General features: G+C 42.7%; 2 protein-coding genes across 3 annotated transcripts in view; one reads left to right on the top strand and one right to left on the bottom strand.

Annotated features, from left to right (window-relative positions):
* LOC110837680 (fucose mutarotase) overlaps positions 1–20,257 on the top strand; it is a 220,189-nt gene that overhangs the window by 118,123 nt on the left and 81,809 nt on the right. The gene's annotated exons all lie outside the window — the stretch shown is intronic.
* The window catches only part of LOC110837681 (uncharacterized), a 43,366-nt gene that overhangs the window by 22,030 nt on the left and 1,079 nt on the right, over positions 1–20,257 (bottom strand). Inside the window, exon 2 of one of the 2 annotated variants that reach the window (XM_022080091.2) lies at positions 11,027–11,355. The exons of the other annotated variant lie outside the window; for it this stretch is intronic. Coding sequence (XP_021935783.1) covers positions 11,027–11,315 — 289 coding nt within the window. The 5' untranslated portion in view covers positions 11,316–11,355. The remainder of the gene's footprint in view (positions 1–11,026; positions 11,356–20,257) is intronic. 2 annotated transcript variants of the gene reach the window in all.

The raw sequence follows: 20,257 nt of genomic DNA, 5'->3' as shown, positions 1-20,257 counted from the left end.
CGGCATGAATCCTCCCCCTCCCCCCCTCAACACAACTTCTTAAGTATCGTGACGTTACTTGCATAGCAAACAAACATGTCACATCCTGAAGCCACCGCGCCTTGAAGTGACGGCCGAGAGTTCTCACCATTTGCCACCTTGAAATTCAGACGGGACATAATGTAATGTTCCCGGGTTACTGTATTCTATTTATTTTTTATTCAGTGTTCTGTCTGACGACAGGTCCATATGAACAGGATCCTTCCATCCTTTTCTCGGACTGGGGCCTGTTCATATACGTTCTTGGCAGATGATCCAGAAGTGGTTTGCCATTGCCTTCTTCTGTGTGTGAATGGAGTAATTGTTGGAATGCCACGGAGGAAAACTACGTGTTGCCTAGACCACGGCCTTGCCCAACACAAGTTATAAATTCGGGCACCGCCGGGAATCGAACCCGAGACCCCAGGATTACAAGGCCAGCGTTCTAACCGCTAGACCACCGTGGCTGCGACTGTATTCTATTGTACTTGCTTAAAGGCAAAAGAGGTCTGTACTATTGGCTATAGTCCTCGTTAAGTTTCCCGCTCTTTATTGAAAGGAAAGGACTCCCCCCCAATGGACCCTGTTTTGATACATTCATAATCGTTTAATAACTTATAAACCAATCAAAACTGAAATATTTGCAAGAAACATCAGTGTACGAGAAGTAATGTACCGATTTCCGCTTCGGGTGAGACACGCTGATTAGTGATTTTGCCAGGCTTTGAGACTCCTGGCTGCTTTCGTTAAAGTAAACAGATCTGCTTCATGAAATGACGTGTCTGAATAAACACAACTTTTCTCGCCTGAACCATTTCTGGGCAGAGAGGAGCGCGTGTTGGCTGTGCAGCCTGAGTTCGAAAGACAGGAGTGAAACGCCTTCAGGTATAGGCTAACCTGCATGCCATAAGTGTCGGAGAAGTTGCCCACATCAATTTATTCCAATTTAAACGTAAATAAATAACTCTACGGAGTATGGACCCTGTTGAGAAACTGACAGTAGCTCAGTTGGTTAAGAAAATCCCTCACCTCTTATGAAACATGTAGGACCAGTACTGTAGTTCACTCAGCGGACCATTCAGCTACGAGGGCCAGAGTAATCCAATCTACATGCTCCATTTTAACCTTACTCTGCCTTCGTCTACCCGAAACCAAAATTTGTTCTCATTCATTTCCACTATTCGCGCTACCATGAGCTGCCCACCTCTTCATGTTATTATCTTAATAATACTTGGTAAATTGTAGAAATTTTTGAAGTTCCTAGTCATGTAATTTTCCCCAGTTACGTTCTCTCTTGGGTCCGAATATTCTCCGTAGTACCCAATTCTGATACGCTCTTGATATGTGCGTTTCCCGAAATGCGAGAGGTCGAATTTTTTCAAGGATCGACTGTCGTGGGGGATATGTGGCTCCACGAGCGGGGTTCGAGGCAGTGACGAAGATGATTCCTGCCTCTGTCAGGATCCGAAGACCGGTCATCCCCCCGCGCGTAGCCGACTGAAATATCGCGGTTCGTTGCGAGGTGTGCGAAGGAGAGATGCCAGTACGTGCGTACCCGCATTCCACGTTCATGGCGATCAATAGAGTGCGCACCAGGTGACAGGTGATTCATCCGGACTGAACGCGCGATTCAATGAAGAGTGGCGACTTCCACGACCTAGCACAATGCGACTTCATTCACAGGCCGCGTGACGAGGCGAGGCTGACATGCGCTCCTCGGCACGTAACAGCTTCCGAACTTCTGACGGTTGTGAGCCGGTTCAATCCACTACAACTGCTGCTCGTTCCTCTCAGCCAGCCACTAATTTCACCCGAGATCCACATGAATCCAATCCACCACACCCTCAGACAATAGCTATTTAATGTACCCGTTACGTTTTAATATTATCCTCCCAATTATCCTTAGATCTCCCGTCAAACTTTCCTGCTTATGTTGTCCGCATTTCTCGTCTCTCCAATGCGTGCTACATGTCCGACTATCGCATTCTGTCCCAGGGTCATTTCCACTTCGCTCCAGAAATTCTTGTTCTGACCATCGTAACGATACGAAGTGACCTACAGTAATTACGCATTTCCGCCATGTTCAGTGTAACTCCTCCCGCGAAACCCCCATCCTACTGAGATTACAACTACCTATTCTTTATTTGGAAGGTCTCAGGTTCCAAACTAGTCCAGGAAATCGCCTTCCAGCCAAATATTATACTGGAATTCTAATTTAAAACCCTGCACCAAAGAGGACGAGATTGGCAGGGCATGTGGCATGCATGAGGGCCTACAACATTTTGACTGGAAAGCCTGAAGGAAAGAGACTGCTCGGAAGACCACGAATAGATGGGATGGACTGGATTAATCTGGCTCGGTATGGCAACTTTTAGTAGGCTCTAGTGAAGACGTGTAAGGCGAGTAATTTTCTGGTTAGCTGAGCGACCAGCAGTTTCTCAATATGTACTTTGTTCAATATAGTGTTTCATTATGTTTTTAGTTAAGTGTTACGGAACGGAATGCACAATCAGAAAGTCAATTTGTTCGCAGACAATTAATTCTTTAAGATACAGTGGTAACTATACGTACCACCTGCTTTAATAATCAGTAACGCTGCATTTTATATTTTGTTTTTCGTATGATTGTCATGTGTTGGGCAAGGCCGTGGTCTAGGCAACACGGAGTTTTCCTCCGTGGCATCCCAACAATTACTCCATTCACACACAGAACAAGGCAATGGCAAACCACTTCTGGATCATCTGCCAAGAACGTATATGAACAGGTCCCAGTCCGAGAAAAGGATGGAAGGATCCTGTTCATATGGACCTGTCGTCAGACAGAACACTAAATAAAATAATGATTGTCAGTGTAAACAGCGATTATTTCCTTAAGCAGCGTTAACAATTAATTTAGTAATGGTGAAGAATAGTGTCTTCTTTGCGGTACGGACTGAAATCTTAAGATACTTACACGAGCTTTTGTTTGTCTAAATAACATTTAAATATCCAGTCCGTACCGCAAAGAAAACACAACTCTTCACCATTACGAAGATAAGTTGGTTAACGGTGATTAAGGAAATAATCGCTGTTTATTCCAAGAATCACACGAAATCCATAAAAATGTGGGGAAAATTGTTAAAGTATACGGTATATATATTTACCACTGTGTTTTAAAGGGAAATGCGATGAAGATATTCCATTTTGGTTTGCCCTACTTACTTGCAGAATCATTTCGTGCAAGCTTACGCTGCAAAGTTCTGATTTCTAAATGACATAACATATTGTACAATTCTATTGAAGTCTTCCAAGAAATCTGTTTCAGTATCAAACATGCAAGATAATAAGATGGGACTGTTTCGTCTACAGACATGAACACGAATGCTAATAAACTCGGCTTCTGATTGTGACACTTATCACGAGATTACAATTAATTACAAAATTCGTACTTGTAAATTATTATATTTTACTTCTGATGTTTTTTAATAATCACTGTCAACTTAAAATTGTGTGGGAAGAAATATGGATTATATCAGAAAATAAGTTTCTGATGATCGCGGGCATTCGTGTAAACGAACAAAGCAGCTTAGTCAATCCATCTAAAGTTTCTCAGAACACCCCAGATATTAAAACCCGCGTAGTCTGCAGAATGTACATGAAGTCAAATGAACAGATAGCGCACATTAATCTGTTTCGGAGACAATTTACTTCACATGCCGAGTATCAAACCCACAACCTTCTTCGATTTGTGATGTAAGTTTTGTTTTAATCCAAAACTCAATCAGTGCAGGAGTCGGTAGATTTTTTATTATTCTTGTTGCATTTATCAGGATCAGTCAGCTGTTCGGCTTAACCCTGTAACATCCCAGTGGTAAGTATATGTACCACCTGCTTTAACAATAATTTCTTTAAGCAAGTTTTGCTTTGAACCGTAGTGTGTTCAAAGGATGCTTCTGAGATTAGTTACCCTTTCTTGAATCTTGTTCCGAAAACAGAACTTATGTAGCCCAGAACGAGGCAGAAAAGTGTTTTGTTAATGGGGGTTGGTAACGCTGATCTAACATTCCAACGGAGACACCAAGTAAACCCACGTAAAAATTTATTAGTATAGTCGTTTGAGATTTGAGGTTCTCACGGCCATGATGTTGGTCTTGAGGGGTATAACGCCGTGTAGGTAGATACCAACGTTTCGCAGCGACATACTGCCTCTATCTTCAGGGCTATAAAGTTTGAAACTGGAAGACAGGACAGTGTGGCCGTGTGTCACATGCGAGACTCGAACGGGACGGATTCGGGTAAATTGCTCGGTGGTTTGAGCTGAGCTGAGCTGATTTCTGTAAGCAAAGGGAAATTGACAGCAGGGTTCAATGTGTCCGGGGCAGGCAGGAGGGGGAAGTATGTGGAATAATAAATACCACGGCAGCTGAGGATGACTTAGAGGCAAAAAGCAAACCGTCGTACTCCACCGGAATTCATTTGAAGTTCCGTACGTGCCTCTAGACCTATCGCAATAATTGTCCTTAATTGCCTGTTAATGCGATCTGAGGCTTCATTCCTCTGCGGTGATTACCACATTTTATATCAAAAGTGGACATGTCAAAAAGATTTCTTCTTGTGTGTCATTAGAAGCAATGTGCGTGATCCTGTTATTTTAAAAGACAAATAGAAAGATCCTGGTTCCCGTAATGTACGGTGGGAATATTGAAAACAAGCAGGTTATCTATGCCAGTGGTGTTCAACCTGGGGTACGCGAAGACATTTAGAGGGTACGTGAAATTTAAAAAAAAAATTATGATAAACACTGAGTAATCAGTAATGTAATTTATTTAATTTATTTTAGATGTAGATTATATACTACGTATAATTTGAATTATACACCAACAACTTTGGGGGTACATAGTTGAAGAGAAATTATATCTGGGGGTACGCGAAGACATCTTAGGGGGTACGTGAAATTTAAAAAAAATATATTTTATGATAAACACTGAATAATCAGTAATGTAATTTATTTAATTTATTTTAGATGTAGATTATATACTACGTATAATTTGAATTATACACCAACAACTTTGGGGGTACATAGTTGAAGAGAAATTATATCTGGGGGTACGCGAAGACATCTTAGGGGGTACGTGAAATTTTAAAAAAAATATATTTTATGATAAACACTGAATAATGAGTAATGTAATTTATTTAATTTATTTTAGATGTAGATTATATACTACGTATAATTTGAATTATACACCAACAACTTTGGGGGTACATAGTTGAAGAGAAATTATATCTGGGGGTACGCGAAGACATCTTAGGGGGTACGTGAAATTTAAAAAAAATATATTTTATGATAAACACTGAATAATGAGTAATGTAATTTATTTAATTTATTTTAGATGTAGATTATATACTACGTATAATTTGAATTATACACCAACAACTTTGGGGGTACATAGTTGAAGAGAAATTATATCTGGGGGTACGCGAAGACATCTTAGGGGGTACGTGAAATTTAAAAAAAATATATTTTATGATAAACACTGAATAATGAGTAATGTAATTTATTTAATTTATTTTAGATGTAGATTATATACTATGTATAACTTAAATTATACACCAACAACTTTGGGGGTACAAAGTTGAAGAGAAATTATATCTGGGGGTACGCGAACAAAAAAGGTTGAATACCACTGGTCTATGCGATAGAGTTTCTACAGCTATAAGGTAGTGTTCCGTGTAGAAAGAATCTCCTTTACCCTTTAAATACCAGCGGTAACTATATGTACCATCTAATTTAACAATCATTAACACTGCATTTACATGTTCTCAGTGTAAACACGGATTATCTCCTCAAAGACGACTAACCAATAAACTCTTCCTGCATCCGTTCGGAAGGTCCTGAAACGTAGGGTAGTTTCTACGAGACTCTAAGGCCGCGTTCGGTCTCGTTCTCATTGTTCGTCGTGGGCTGCTGGCTCCACGAGGGTTCGTGTCACTACGCCGAAAAATTCTAGTTATCAGACCTTGATCGTAAGAAATGAGACAATCGCACGAGGTCCTCGACTTGCAAATCTTCGTGTGCGAGCGTCTTCTGTCCTTCCGTCGACCTGACGCCGTCCCAGGCGACCAACACCCTTCGCTTCCCCTGATACAACTTATCGAAATATTTTACCAGAGGAGCGGAATTATGATGAAAAAAAACTTGTGATTCATCTCCAACGAGATTTGAGGTTTTCAAGGCTGTGAACATGCCGGCGTTGATCTTCTGGGTTGTAATGCCGCGCGGACTTGTGGGTAAATACCAACGTTTCGGGGAGATATATTTCCCAGTCTTCAGCCCTGAAGATAGAGGCGGTATGTTCCTGAGAAACGTTGGTTACTACCTACAAGTGAACGCGGTGTTACAACACAGAAGCCCAATACTGGAATTCTGCCTTTTTTTTTACGTTTTGGTAAATAACAGGCACAGGGATGGTTTGGTATATTTTTATGCGCGCGGCGCACCAGACACACAGGGAGACAGACTTTTTAAGTCCTTGCGCGCAGTGGGTGGCTATAGCGAAAGGTTTGTCGCGGAAGGCAAATCATGTGAAATTCTTGTGGCATTGTGTCCAATCTGTCTGCAGCATCCCATTATCCCGCCTTGAAAATGCGTGTGGATTTATGTTTAAACAAAACCTTTACGAAACTTAATGTCCGACGGATCCTATTAGGACTTCGAGAAGGTCGCGCGTGTTACTGCCTCGTCATACTGACTAATCATCTTATCCCTCGCCGAGAAACTTCGTCCATCGCCACACGACCTCCAACTGTTGACACGGTCCTTAGATTCAGGGTAGGGATTAGATAGGCGTATAGTCTACACACAGGAGCATATAAAAGACGGGCAAAGTTTTTCACGTCTGCCTTAGAAACTTTAATTTCTGACGAGGTCTTCTCGAGAATCGAGACATACTTAAAGACGTAATTCGATACGATATCGGCATTTGTTCGCTGTGAAAAGTTTGAAGGAATAAGCACGTCTATATAATATTTAAGCATTCAGTCCCTACCACAAATAAAACACAAGGTGTCTCCATGACAACGATCATTAAGGAAATGATTGCTGTTTGCTCTGAGAATCATAAGAAACCTATAAATACACTCTGTTAGTAAAACGCTGAGTTAGTAAGTGTTAACACAGATGGTACATATAGTTCACAATGAGATTTAAAGAGGATACAACATTAAAGATTAAATATATTATATCGTCATTGTCATAGCGAGTGGTTTACAGTTTTTTTTTTTTTAAATTTCTCGCATCCTAAGCACCTGTATTATATAACAGGTTCAGGAAATACTGAGAGCATTCTTTAGGGCAGATTTTGTTGTTCCGCCAATATGATTTTTATTTTTTTATTTAGTGTTCTGTCTGACGACAGGTCCATATGAACAGGATCCTTCCATCCTCTTCTCGGACTGGGACCTGTTCATATACGTTTTTGGCAGATGATCCAGAAGTGGTTTGCCATTGCCTTCTTCTGTGTGTGAATGGAGTAATTGTTGGGATGCCACGGAGGAAAACTCCGTGTTGCCTAGACCACGGCCTTGCCCAACACAAGTTATAAATTCGGGCACCGCCGGGAATTGAACCCGGGACCCCAGGATTACAAGGCCAGCGTTCTGACCGCTAGACCACCGTGGCAAACCCAATATGATAGTCTACAGGAATTGCTTAGGTCAAATTTAATGTCATGAAGTGTCTAAATAAAAGATTACGAATAAAATATGCTTACCGGTACACTCAGTTTTTAAGATACTTTTAATATCAGCTGTTCTTAGGGTCCGTGGCCATCACCCCCAGGCGCGAAAAATTGCCGCGTCTTAAGAGCAAATCGGTTGATTTAATAGCGGATGAGGAAGTGTGTTACTGCATTCATCCTGTCTTTGTACCAGCTTCACGATAAAGTAATGAAAACGTCGTCTGAATCTAATTATATTTTACCTGCAAAATCATCTGAGATAACAATGCCAGCTTCTTTACCGGCTGGTCAGCATTTGTTATGTTAAAGGTTATTTTTATGAGTGACTTTGAACTGGGTACGTAATGTGAATGCACAATGGCAGTCTTTCAGTGTGTCTGTCTGTCTGTCTATGCACCACGTTTCACCTTGTAGACCAATGTATGAATTTTGGACGCAACACGCTGTATGGGTGGTCCAAACTCAACGTCCCATTGGGTGCTTTTTAGTCGTCACCCGATTTAAGATTACGATGAAACAGTAACATTTTTCTTCGTCAAATTCTCAAGAAACCGTCGTTTAAGACGATAAAATTCCACTAACTCTTGTGAGTGTGTGTAAGTTAAACATCCAGTCCGTACCTCCAAGAAAACACAACGGACATCCAGAGAATGATCGCTGTTTACTGTGAGGGTCATACAGATCCATAAATACAGTTACTGCACGGATTTAAATGGTAAAGGTAAGCTTCGTGGCGGTTATAAAACAGTGGTTCGCGAGACATGAGAGGCTGTTCTCTGATACGCAAAACACTGGGTATTTGATTTTAACATACTCGTTGGTTCTCAAGACTGTTTGTGCGACGTTTGAGGAATAAAAATACGGGCAGTTAGACTTAAGCGCGTTTCACTTTGAATTGTAGGCCCTCTTACATGCGTATTGTTTTTAGGACGTAATTGTTTCTTATTCAATTAATTCGTCAGACGTTTTCTGGATGGAGGGTCGGTTCGTCGCAGGGTCTCGACGTTTACTGGAAAAACACGGACACACGAGATCACGATGTTGGAACGCGCCGTAGACTTAAGGCTGCTTAGATCAATATTTCTTCATAATTCTGTTTTAAAATTGAGTCATCATTTCGTAGAATTTACGTACAAATAAAATACAATGTTTTGGTGATACGGTACGTTATTTAAATTATCAGCGGAATGTTATCGGTTAGGTTACACAACCTGGTTCTAAAGAAGAGATTTAATTTTAATTTGTAAACCCTTCGGCGTATTCACAAGTCGTCTTCTGATCTACGTGTCTCTATCTTAGTTTATCCCAATGCCTAACCTGACTTCATAGTTTTTGGTTCAGTGAATTTGTAACTCGGCGACGATTTAGAAATTGTCTGTCGTCTTGAACGTAGCACCGTGTAATAAGGTGGATTCTGGCCGCCATTAACCTGATGATAGAGGCAGTGAGCTCTTCTGAAACGTAGGCCGTGATCATACATCCCAGAACACAGAGATTTTAAATTTGTGACTTCTTAGCCGATTGTAAAATATTTTTTCTTCTGTTAAAATAAATAAAAATGCTTGTTTGCTTCGTTTACAGCGAAGAACTTACCGTGAAACATCACATAATTTTTGATATTTTTTTAAAATTAAATTAATCTAATTTACACGAATCTAAAGTATGGAGTTCATAACAATTTTCCCTGGTTCCGTGACATGTGACGCTCTCTGGATGTATCTTTGACAGAAGTTTCTTTATGAAATTTGAGTTTCTCACGTCGATGTCCGTCTTATGGGTTGTAATGCCTCAAGATGGAGGCAGCATGTTCCTCCGAAAGGTTTGTATCTACGTACAAATCAACATGGGTAAGAGAAACTTTCAGAAGACGAACATCGCCATGTTCACCTGATTTTAATGCCAGTTATATATAAAACATCCCAAGATATCGAAGACCTGCTCACGGATAGCGAAAGTCTTTTATTTTATTTTTTCTTAGAAAAGAGGAAATGTTCATTCATAACGAATACACGCGGAAGTCATTCAGCAATTCTGTTTATTTTTTCCTCGGGGGAAACGTTAATGATATTTCCTGTTCCACAGGAATTATATCGCGCGTCACTTAACAACACCTTCGACGTCCCATCGTAGAAGCGCCTTTTTAATTGGCATCAGTGAATTATCGGCAAAAGATTAAATTGCGCTCATGCTGCTTCGTCCAAAGAAAGAAATCCTTCCCTATGGCTCCCCGTTCTTGGAAGTTGCCGTCCGAGGAACAGCGTCCTGGTTCCCTCCCTTTCCGCACGAGCCCAGCGCGGTTCAAACAAACGAAATTTCCTTCGGTCAATATCGCCTCCCCCACGCGTATTCATCAGAGCCTTGCAGCCCGCGATCACCGTGGTACTTGTCACAAGGTCATTTATGCGTCAAACGTGAGCTACATTAGCAGTTGACAGTAACAAAGCAGATCTTCAGAAACTTTTTATTTTGTATTTACGAATTTCCTACGATTCTCAGAATAAAAATCTATTATTTCTTAAACAGCGTTAACCAGATGATCTTTGTAATGGTGAAGTGTAGTGTTTTCTTCGCGGTACGGTCTGAATTCTTAAATATTATTTAGACGACTTCTGTTTCCCGGACTGTTGGATAGTCGTCAGTGTGGGTTGCATCCGGAAGGTCCTGCGACAGGTCACCTCAACACAGATTTTCCTGTCTTTAAACAAATGTAGAGATGCTTCTCACGCGGTCGTCCCGATTTAAATTAATCAAAATTATTTCCCTTACTCCAGAGACCATTAAATTTACCAAACTTCTTTCCAAATTATAATTTCACTAAAATAAAAATACAAATCCCGCCTTCACTCATATTCTGTCCGTGCCGGAAGGACGAGCGGGCATTGCCTGGGAACCTTATGAGTATACGAGTGAATGTCACTTATCTCGGCTGCAAGGGGATCTGGGCAGTGTCCACCAGACGCGCGCACACGTGACTACCGGCTCTAAGTGACTGGAACCACGCGACCAGTTCAGAATCTGATGATAATATTAGGACAGGCGGATTATAAACAAATATGGTCTGGTCAGATGACAAGACATGATCACCGATTTGCGTAGCACCGGGCCGAAACCCGGTTCTTCATCGCCGACGACAGACATTTTCGTCACACGAGTGTCAAATTCGGAAGGTCGTCACCCACCCCAAGTCCCGGTCACATTTTCAGTCATATTTAAAAAAAAAAAAATTTACCTTTCGAAAACGAACACCGAAAGTCCCCGAGCGGACGAGGGACCTACTGCAGATTTATTACTTACTGTGTAACGTTCTTCGTACAAGATGGCGTTTGATTTTATGGCTTCGTGTTCGGGAAATTTGGGGCTGCAGATTTGGCCGACGCGCGGTGGTGCCATTGCAACTACATCGCGGAGACGAAGGTTGTGATACGAACACCGCTCTCATGTCGTCGAACTTCGCTCTCGACAAAGCCGTCCTCTGGTCGCGGTCCAGCAAACCAACCACGTGTCCCGTCTCCGTCGTCTCGTTGAAGGCGTGGTCGCAGTTACTTCCCGTGTCTTCTTGCTCAGCGTGCCTTCTTAACGTCATCCTCACTGATGTTCGAAGTTACAGAACGCGAAGCTTAATACTGATATCAGATATAAATACAATAAATTATCGAATAAATTAGTAATAAATACAGCACGTGAGTGTTTTCTTACGCGCACACGATAATACTTGGTGGGAGCTGTGGCTCCTACTGCACACACTTAATCATACCTGTGTCCACTAGTTCTGTCGTCAACTGTGGCTCTGACGCCGTGCCCGCCACATTTATAAAAGTTGACCCGCAAGAAGTGTAGTGACTTTGTGCATTGCCTGCCTCCCCTCCCACCTCCAACACACCCCCCTCCACCAGTATCCTACCATCCCACGTGGGTTTACAGACGGAGAGAAACAGCGAACACTACAAGATGACGAATGTACCTCTCTCTCTCCTGTCAATTGTCGGGCTTTTCCAAGATTGGCCAATCAGGCTGACTTCTTCTGCTCCGTCACTGGGAGGTTCCGACATAAGAGGGGAGGGGCTTCCCATTCATTCTTTTTACTATAACAACTTTGCCCCCTTTTCCCAACCCCCTTCCACTTTACCCCTCCAACCCCTTCAAGTCGGCGCCCCCCCCCCCCCCCCACCCTAGGCATAGCGATGACCACCTGTGCTTCTCTACCCTTCGTTTGGCATATCGTCGTCTCTCCTCGAGTTCTTCGTAAAGCGAGAAGGCTTCCAGTCAGCGGGTGACGTCACCCGGAGTGCTCCACTGGCGTGGTGGTGATAACATGTCATTCCGGCGCCGACAGCCCTCGCGTATGGTAGGAATGGGGTGCCACCGTGAAGTTTGACTCGGGGACCCTCGCTGGATGGAGCACAGTTAGGCCACATCTGCACGTGCCGAAAAGCCTTCCTGCTCTCCTCTGGGCCGATGTTCGAATCTCGACATTCCGGCTTTTTCTCCAATTACGTGCTCCACTCGGGAGGAATTTCATTGTAAAACAAATTTCCATTGTTTTCACTTCTCACAAATAAACACCCGTAACCCCCCACCCCACCCCCCTCTTTGAAATGAATCCTCCGAAGGCGAAACCACCTAAGTTACAATGATGATGTCGACGTTGGTCTTGAGGGATGTAACTCTAGCGTTTCGGAGGAACATACAGCCTCCATCTTCAGGACAGAAGACCAACATCTGCATGCAAATCCTGTCTGGAACGGTAACTTTCACCCCTTCCCCTTATTTCGTTGGATGACGGCCATTCGTGATAAAATCAATGACTACATTTTCCCCCACTGAAGATGGCAAATGAAATATTGGTCGAAACGTCGTAAAACAATAAAATTCGACTCGATTCTTCTACTTTGGTTTTGCAAGGGCGCCGTCCGGTGTCGTAATAGTCACGGAACCGAACGAAATAATGACATCATCGGAAGGAATTTCAGAAGACCGTGCAATAATGATGACGTAGCAGTAACGCGGGAGGATGTAAGTTAACGATGACGGCCTCTTAAAACATCCTCCTAACGATCCCATCGCATCTCCATCAATGGACGCAACCGACTGCAGGCATTTGGAAAGTGTCCTGAAGAAGGCAGTACGTGATCACTTCATGACGATACATAAGAATGAACTCTGTGATGCACACGCGTCGCGTAGTGATATTTGGAGGATTACAATGGGCTTGTCATGCAGATGGAAAAAGTCGAGATAACATTAAGATTAATCGTGAATGGATGAGATGTTGCTAAGTCATCGGTACACTTAAGCCCCCAGGGCGCTCTGTGCTATCCCGTGAACACTTAAAATAACCTTAAGCAACCCCGTGGAGAAGAGTCCTTCGTGAGAAGCTGACATCTGCTTAGCTGTTCCAGTGTTCATTGCCGTGTTCACAAGAGCCCTAGCATTTAAACTTTTCAGAACACGTGCTCGGCTGTCATGGTTCCTCTGCATCAACACAGAGTAGCTTAAAAGGTGGACGTTTAAGTGCCCTGTAGTTCATCACCACTTCATGAAGTAGAGGAAAATCTCAACTCGATCTTAACCTCGACGCCAGACGAAGATGAATTTTCAGCTTCGAACCTTCGTGAGATCATCAATGGAGCATTTTCATCTTCATAAAGAAAGGAAGTCGAAGACAGTGGAAATGTCACCTTTTCCCCACCTTTCAGCTAACACTCACCACCCTCCGTCCTCTATCCCGTCTCGGGGACAGGAAGTGTTATTTTCAGTTCTCTGTGTTTCCGCAGTGGACTTATTCCGTGCCGATAATGATGTACTGCTTCAATCTGCCTTCGCAATGCAGTCTCAGCCGTGAAAGACAAAGGCGTCCAATGCATGACAACCATTTGAAGTCTTTCGTCGCATCACTAGACAGATAAGAGCAAATTTCCATCTGCGCTAAATCACCGTCCATGGGCGTGGAGGCCCCACGTACGCCGGACATCGCCTGACTTGGTTTCCGGGACTTGAACACAGGGCGTCCACCGAGCTGTTACTTCATCGGACTGACCAGACTCATTTACATGGGATATTTATTTATGTGACACGCTGTGCTGATCTTACAAGAAGGGAAGAAGATTTTTTTATAACGGGATACTAAGGAGAATATCTGGACCAAAATCAAAAAAAGTGATAACAGGGTGGAGATCCATAGTTCGTATTCTTAACACGCTAGAGATGAAAATGAATACAAAATTTTAAGCGGGAAAACCTTAGAGGAAGATGCCACTCGAGAGAGACATTGACATTCTTGTAGGATAATATTAAAATGGATAACAAAGATACTGGGTATGGAAATGTGAAGCGGATTTATGTGTTTTAGGCTAGGTGTCAGTGGCGAGATTTTCTGGGGGGGAAAAAACAATATAATTCTTCCGGGCTCATTACAGGCGTGATTATATGAGCGACTGTCAGCTTCTCAAGGTAGGCCGTGAAGTGACTTAACTAAGGCGTACTGTTTCTCAGCAGATTAGCTTCGTGATCAACCGATCTTGCGAATGCATCCCATATTTTTTATGCATATTACGTTTTAACTTCATATTTCAAATCAATGAACATTAAAATTAATAACGAACCGAGCATGAAAAGTAAAAGTTTTGAAAATTCTGCGTAATTCAAGAAAGAGAAGTATTTTTAACTTGATTTTTTTTCTTCATCACCAACACAAAGAACTATCACGAAATGCAGTTTTCCTCTCTCTCTCTCTCTCTCTCTCTCTCTTTCTCTCTCTCAGGATGAAAGGAAATAACTTCGAAACATTTGCTCTTGAAATCACGAGACGAACGCTTGTTAAAATTTTCTAGTAGGTGATCCATAGGCGTTTGAACCACCTCCCAAGAACTTCAGTCATCCGTTTAACAATAAACCCGTGCACTGCAGTCGTAATGCACATTCACTAGCTGTCATATTGTTACTAGAACCAGCAGAAAATTTACTTAACCCATAAATACTAATAGTTTAAGCAGGTGGGACCATAAACGTTCCCACCTCCACGAATTAACCATGGAATTTTGGGACAGCGGAAAATGAAGAGGTCAGCATAGAAACGGTGGCTTGTATGGGGCCATTTTGATATGCGAAGCGAGGATGAAGGTGGTCTCTTGCTAAGACCCGGTGCGGGTGGCTTAATTTACAAATATAAAACTGCAGCTTTTCTCAACACAGCAGAAAATTCCTGTTCAAGTTCTCTAGAAACGCAGTTAGCTCGTTAAAGTTTCCTAGACACGCGGATGAAGACACTGTTTTTTGACGTAAATACGTCTATATTGAAGGGTCATTCGGCGAAAAGGGAAACGGAAAAGTGTAACCTGGTTACCTAGGAAATGTCGTGTTTACTCGGCATTGTTGTTACCTAGGAAATGTCGTGTTTACTCGGCATTGTTGTTACCTAGGAAATGTCGTGTTTACTCGGCATTGTTGTTACCTATAAAACATTACATTACCTTACATTACATTCATCTACCACAGACCCATCTTAAGCGTAACTAATTTAAGTTAAATAAGCAATGTCTTAATCAAACTTTACTCAATTGTAAAGCATGTATAAAGGAAATATTTAGAATAAAGCCAATATATAAACTTCCTTTCCGTATAGACGTATTTACGTCAAATTCTCCGGAACCGTCGTTCCACTGACAACTTTTTTTTTTTCAAGGATTCTTTTCTGTTGCACAACGGATGGGTTAAACTGGCTACTCACTGTTACTGCAAGAAGTTCTTAAAAAAACATTTCACGATGACGAACCATTCATTTGTTTTATACAGATTTACTGACCGATGGTAGTCAACAGTAAGGATACTACATCTGATAAATATTCGTTCAGTTCCCGGGACCAAACTGTGCGTTTCGCTCACGTCGCTAGATTGCTGTTAAGAGGGGAAACAAAACGCATGTACTACGTAATCCAAAGACATTACCGACCTAAGAACGGAGACAGCGAGATACGGAGTACTGCCAATGGGAAATGTTTTTAGTATGGGCTTTATATGCTTCCACCCCTCTTAACCCCTAGATTTATACTTTTAACGCACGTGGAACGCACACGTTCGCCCCGATTACTTTACGTCGTCAAGATAATGAGCAGTAGATGTACTACTCTTAACAAGAATCCATATTGAAGACAGCTGATGAGTGGGTTTGTCGGAATCTGTTCGGTTTTGAATCAGAACATGGACATATCACGGAAGGGAGAATGAATACACTCAATTACATGGTATTTACTTCATGTAAAGAGTTCGAAACGTAACACTGGGCCAAAGGTCGCGCACTGAGTCACTGAAAGTGGCAAAGTCAACATTTTTCTCTCGCTACCTTGCAGCTTTGAATTTGACTGCCATCTGAGCCAATAACAGGACATGAAGAGATAAGGAAATCCAATTACGGCTATTAATATTTCTCCCACACAAGATCCTGTGTCATGCCCCAGAATATACATCGCACTACTTTCTTTCCTTGACGAGCCGCTGTGTTTGTGCTCGCCAAGAACGATTAAGTCGTAGCGTGTATATGTGAAAACTTATCTCGCTTTGGCTCAACGCATGAATAATTTATGACCACTCCCCCCCCTCCCCCTCCCCCCACATCCAGTCTCCTTTCAAACCGTGGAAGCACCGCGTAAAAAAATGATTCACCGCTTAGGAATTCTACATTCACGATTTCATCTGAATGTCGCACACTTTGTTACATTTCACCGTAAAAGAAGGAAGTCTTCAGGAGGGCGTTGGGCAATGTTCCCCACGTCTTCAATAGGAAGGAAACGCTGTTAGTTAGTTACCAGAGGAAGGCATCTCAGGACGAGATTTGTGGAGTCGTCGCGAGAAGATTCTAACCCCCTTCCCGTATTTCAATATCCACTTCGTATGAGGGTCTCACAATCCGCAGTCCACCGATGCTCTTTTGCGTGGCCCGCATACATTTATACAATTTCAGGTGAATCTCGTTATACGCGGGGGTTGCGTTCCTTGCAAATCGCCGCGTAAGTTAAAAGCGCGTAAAACGGGGGAACACGTAAATTCCCGTGTATTTTCTGAGTTACACACCGTGAAAGGCGTTGATTTTGAAATCCGTAGAGTCAAAATGATGGGGTTGGGTCAGTAAAACTACGCGGTGGTAGATTTTACAATTTCCGCGGATGGGATAGTAATTTTCATCATGACACTCAAAGAACATTTCAAACTCTTCGCAAAACTCGTACGCGAGTCGATAAGAAAGACTGCACTGGCTCAGTTGATAGGTCAAGACACCTGATATGGGCAAATAAGAAACGGAAACAAATATCCATTAGATCCTGCATTCACTTCGTCTTCGAGTTTGTTTTTAATTATTATTCTTAGTGTTCTGTGTGACGACAGGTCCATATGAACAGGATCCTTCCATCCTTTTCTCGGACTGGGACCTGTTCATATACGTTCTTGGCAGATGATCCAGAAGTGGTTTGCCATTGCCTTCTTCTGTGTGTGAATGGAGTAATTGTTGGGATGCCACGGAGGAAAACTCCGTGTTGCCTAGACCACGGCCTTGCCCGACACAAGTTATAAATTCGGGCACCGCCGGGAATCGAACCCGAGACCCCAGGATTACAAGGCCAGCGTTATAACCGCTAGACCACCGTGGCCACCCGTCTTCGAGTAAAGTCAAATAAAGTGCTTGAGACAATTGAGATAAATTACACGCGGATTCATTATGTTTTAATTGATCCAGTCCAATATGTTCGCCCTAACAAGGAAAACACGGCGAAATTTCAAGAAAAGCAAGATGAAGGCAGGAAGAGAGGTCACAGATTGTGGACGAGCGAAGAACAATGCGGGATTCCATGTCTCTTGTAGTTGTTATTAATAATAAAACCGCGGTATTTTTCTTTTTGAGACTGGATACCTAAACATAACAACCGGACGTCTAGATATTAGTGACCGTCCAACAACAGTTCCGTCGCCACGAAAAGTAGGCCGAGGTCAGGCGAGTCCGTGTCAGGGGGGGGGGGGGGGGGGGGGGGGCGAATTGCGTCTGTCTACCTGGGCGAAGTGATTTCTCCGACTTGTAAATGTTGCGATGTGTTTCGCCAGCCTTCGCTGTCGCAGAAATTCCCAGCCACTGGTATGACGACACTGCACAGTGCACTGGTCGCAATTCTGTAGTTCAGTCATATCACGGGGTGGTGAGGAGAATATTTGGACCGCGGATGCTGGAGAAAGTTGCATAATGAGGAGGTTCATAAGATGTACTTCTCGCCAAATTACTCCGATCAAGTCAAGGAGGACGGGATGGGCAGGGCATGTAGACCGCATGGGAGAGAAGACAATTGTGTACAAGCTTCTGGTGGGCAAACCAGAAGGTAGGTCGGAGGATAATATTAAAATGCATCTTAGATAAATAGGATGGGGTGATATGGACTGGATTCATCTGCCTCGGGATAAGGACCAGTAGCGCGCTCTTGTGAACACGGTGATGAACCTTCGTGTTCCATGAAATGGGAATTTATTGAGTGGCCGAGCTACTGTTGGCTTCTCGAAAAGGACTCGGCTCCATGCAGTAAGTTCAATCATTTCAGTAATGTAACAAAAAAACACGATAGACCTGTAGGTCCTGAGTTCAATCCCAGCTGCCCAAAAAGCCGTAGGTTCCCGCCCACCCAAGAACACAGAAGACATTCATCTTCGTGTACTTGTAGGCGAATTAAGTTAACTATAGTTCCCACATAATGAATACGTGATCAGCTGTTTAATAACGTCTGAAGTAGTTTACGCAGTTCGAATATTGTTTTATTTTTTTACGAAATTTCAAAATGGTTTAACCTGTTTTATGCTTCGATACATAAATCTAGTACCAAACCCTGTTTCCTACAGGAAAACATCACAATCGTGGACGTCAGAGGCAAGACGTCTGACATAATCCATGGGCGGGCTGTTTCATGATACAAGGTTTCCGTATTGGAATCGATTGCACACTGAAAAGTTCAGTTCTCGGTGACTCCCCTTAACTTACACGTCTCATTGTAAGCTCTGTGTATCCGGGACAGACCCAGAAAATGTTTAATCACTCTTACAATATATTTCCTGTCGTCTGCAATTACGTAACGGTGGAAGATTTAGGCGAAGAAGTTCACCAACGTTTCGGAGGTTCTTGCTGCCTCCATTATCAGGGATATGAGACCTCTGAAACGTCGGTAAACTTCTGCGACCCATAAGACAGCCATCTCCGCAGTGAGAATCTGAAATTCTACTTGGTTCAAGAATTATTTTGAACTCGAATTCGTAATTATTGGCAATGGAACACGCCCTTCTAGGTGACCTTCGGGTTTCCCCTGTCAGGATCATAGCACCGCTGCTCCACATTCGCGCACTTATCATCTGAGGCTTGGACAAAGTGTCCGCCAGCGGCCCAGTTGCACACAGACACAGTCTCATCACCCCCCATCGCACGTAAAAGTTAAATAAAAAGTTGAAAAACGCACTTTTCAAATTCCGCAATCTGGTGATTGATTTCATGTGAGGTCTGAGCTGGTGGAATGCACCGTGAGTTTCATGTAGGTGGTCTTACACAGGAATGTTTTGGGTTGGTTCGGTATGTTTCCACCTGTCTGACAGGTTACTGTTCTTCGCAGTCACAGGGCGGTCGCCGGATCCAAGTCTTGTTACGTCAGGAATCAATTAAACATTTAAAGACCACCTGCTTCAGCATTCAGCGAGTCTACTTTTGTTTTTTATCGACCTCGTATGATTCACAGAATAAACAGCGACCATTTCCTTAAACAGCGTTAACCACTTGATCACTGTAATGGTGAAGAGATGTGCTTTCTTTGCGGTACGGACTGAATTAATAAATATTATTTAGACGACCGTCAGCCTAGCAAATGCTGAGATGGTTCCGAAGCTCCAAGTCGCCGCTACAAGCTTCTCATGCAGCCCTCCCGATTTATATTAATCAAAATTTACCACCCCTTAACGCCGTCAAAATTTACCCCCAACCCCCCTCAGTAGAAACTTCTAAATTATGTACTAAACTTCCAGATTAATAGCCTCAGCTTTCTCTTATACAAAATTTCAAAATTCCGTCTTTTCTGCCAATTATCGCATTAACGTCTTCACTCTTACTTTATCCTTAACAGAAGGACGAGCGGGCATTGCCTGGGGACCTTCTAATGAAATCGAAGTGTCTATCACTTCTCCCCCCACCAATTTCCTCCTTCTCTCTCTCTCTTGTGTCAGTCAGCCTGTGTTCCTTAAAATGAGCCAAATTTCAACCCTTGTACCAAAACCACATCATCGGATTAGGTCAAATGAACCTGCTAATAGTACTTCATTCTGGGATGGGGGTCTTTGTACGCGTTCCTGTTGTTAAATTGTGGCAAAGAGCGAAATTTTTAACTGCATTTAAACCAGCTTTTGACACATTAACATGTCCGTATTTTACAGTAACTGTTCATTTGAATAAAAATTTCCTTGGATATTATCCATCGTCTAGTAAAATATAAAATATAAAACGTAAAACGACGTTTCGGA

Source organism: Zootermopsis nevadensis, unplaced genomic scaffold, assembly GCF_977971745.1.
Source record: "Zootermopsis nevadensis isolate Lab colony 2312 unplaced genomic scaffold, Znev_1.0 Znev_ptg000008l, whole genome shotgun sequence".
In the NCBI taxonomy this organism is placed as follows: Eukaryota; Metazoa; Arthropoda; class Insecta; order Blattodea; family Termopsidae; genus Zootermopsis; species Zootermopsis nevadensis.
The sequence above is the reverse complement of the archived record's forward strand: the minus strand, read 5'-3'. Positions and strand labels throughout refer to the sequence as shown.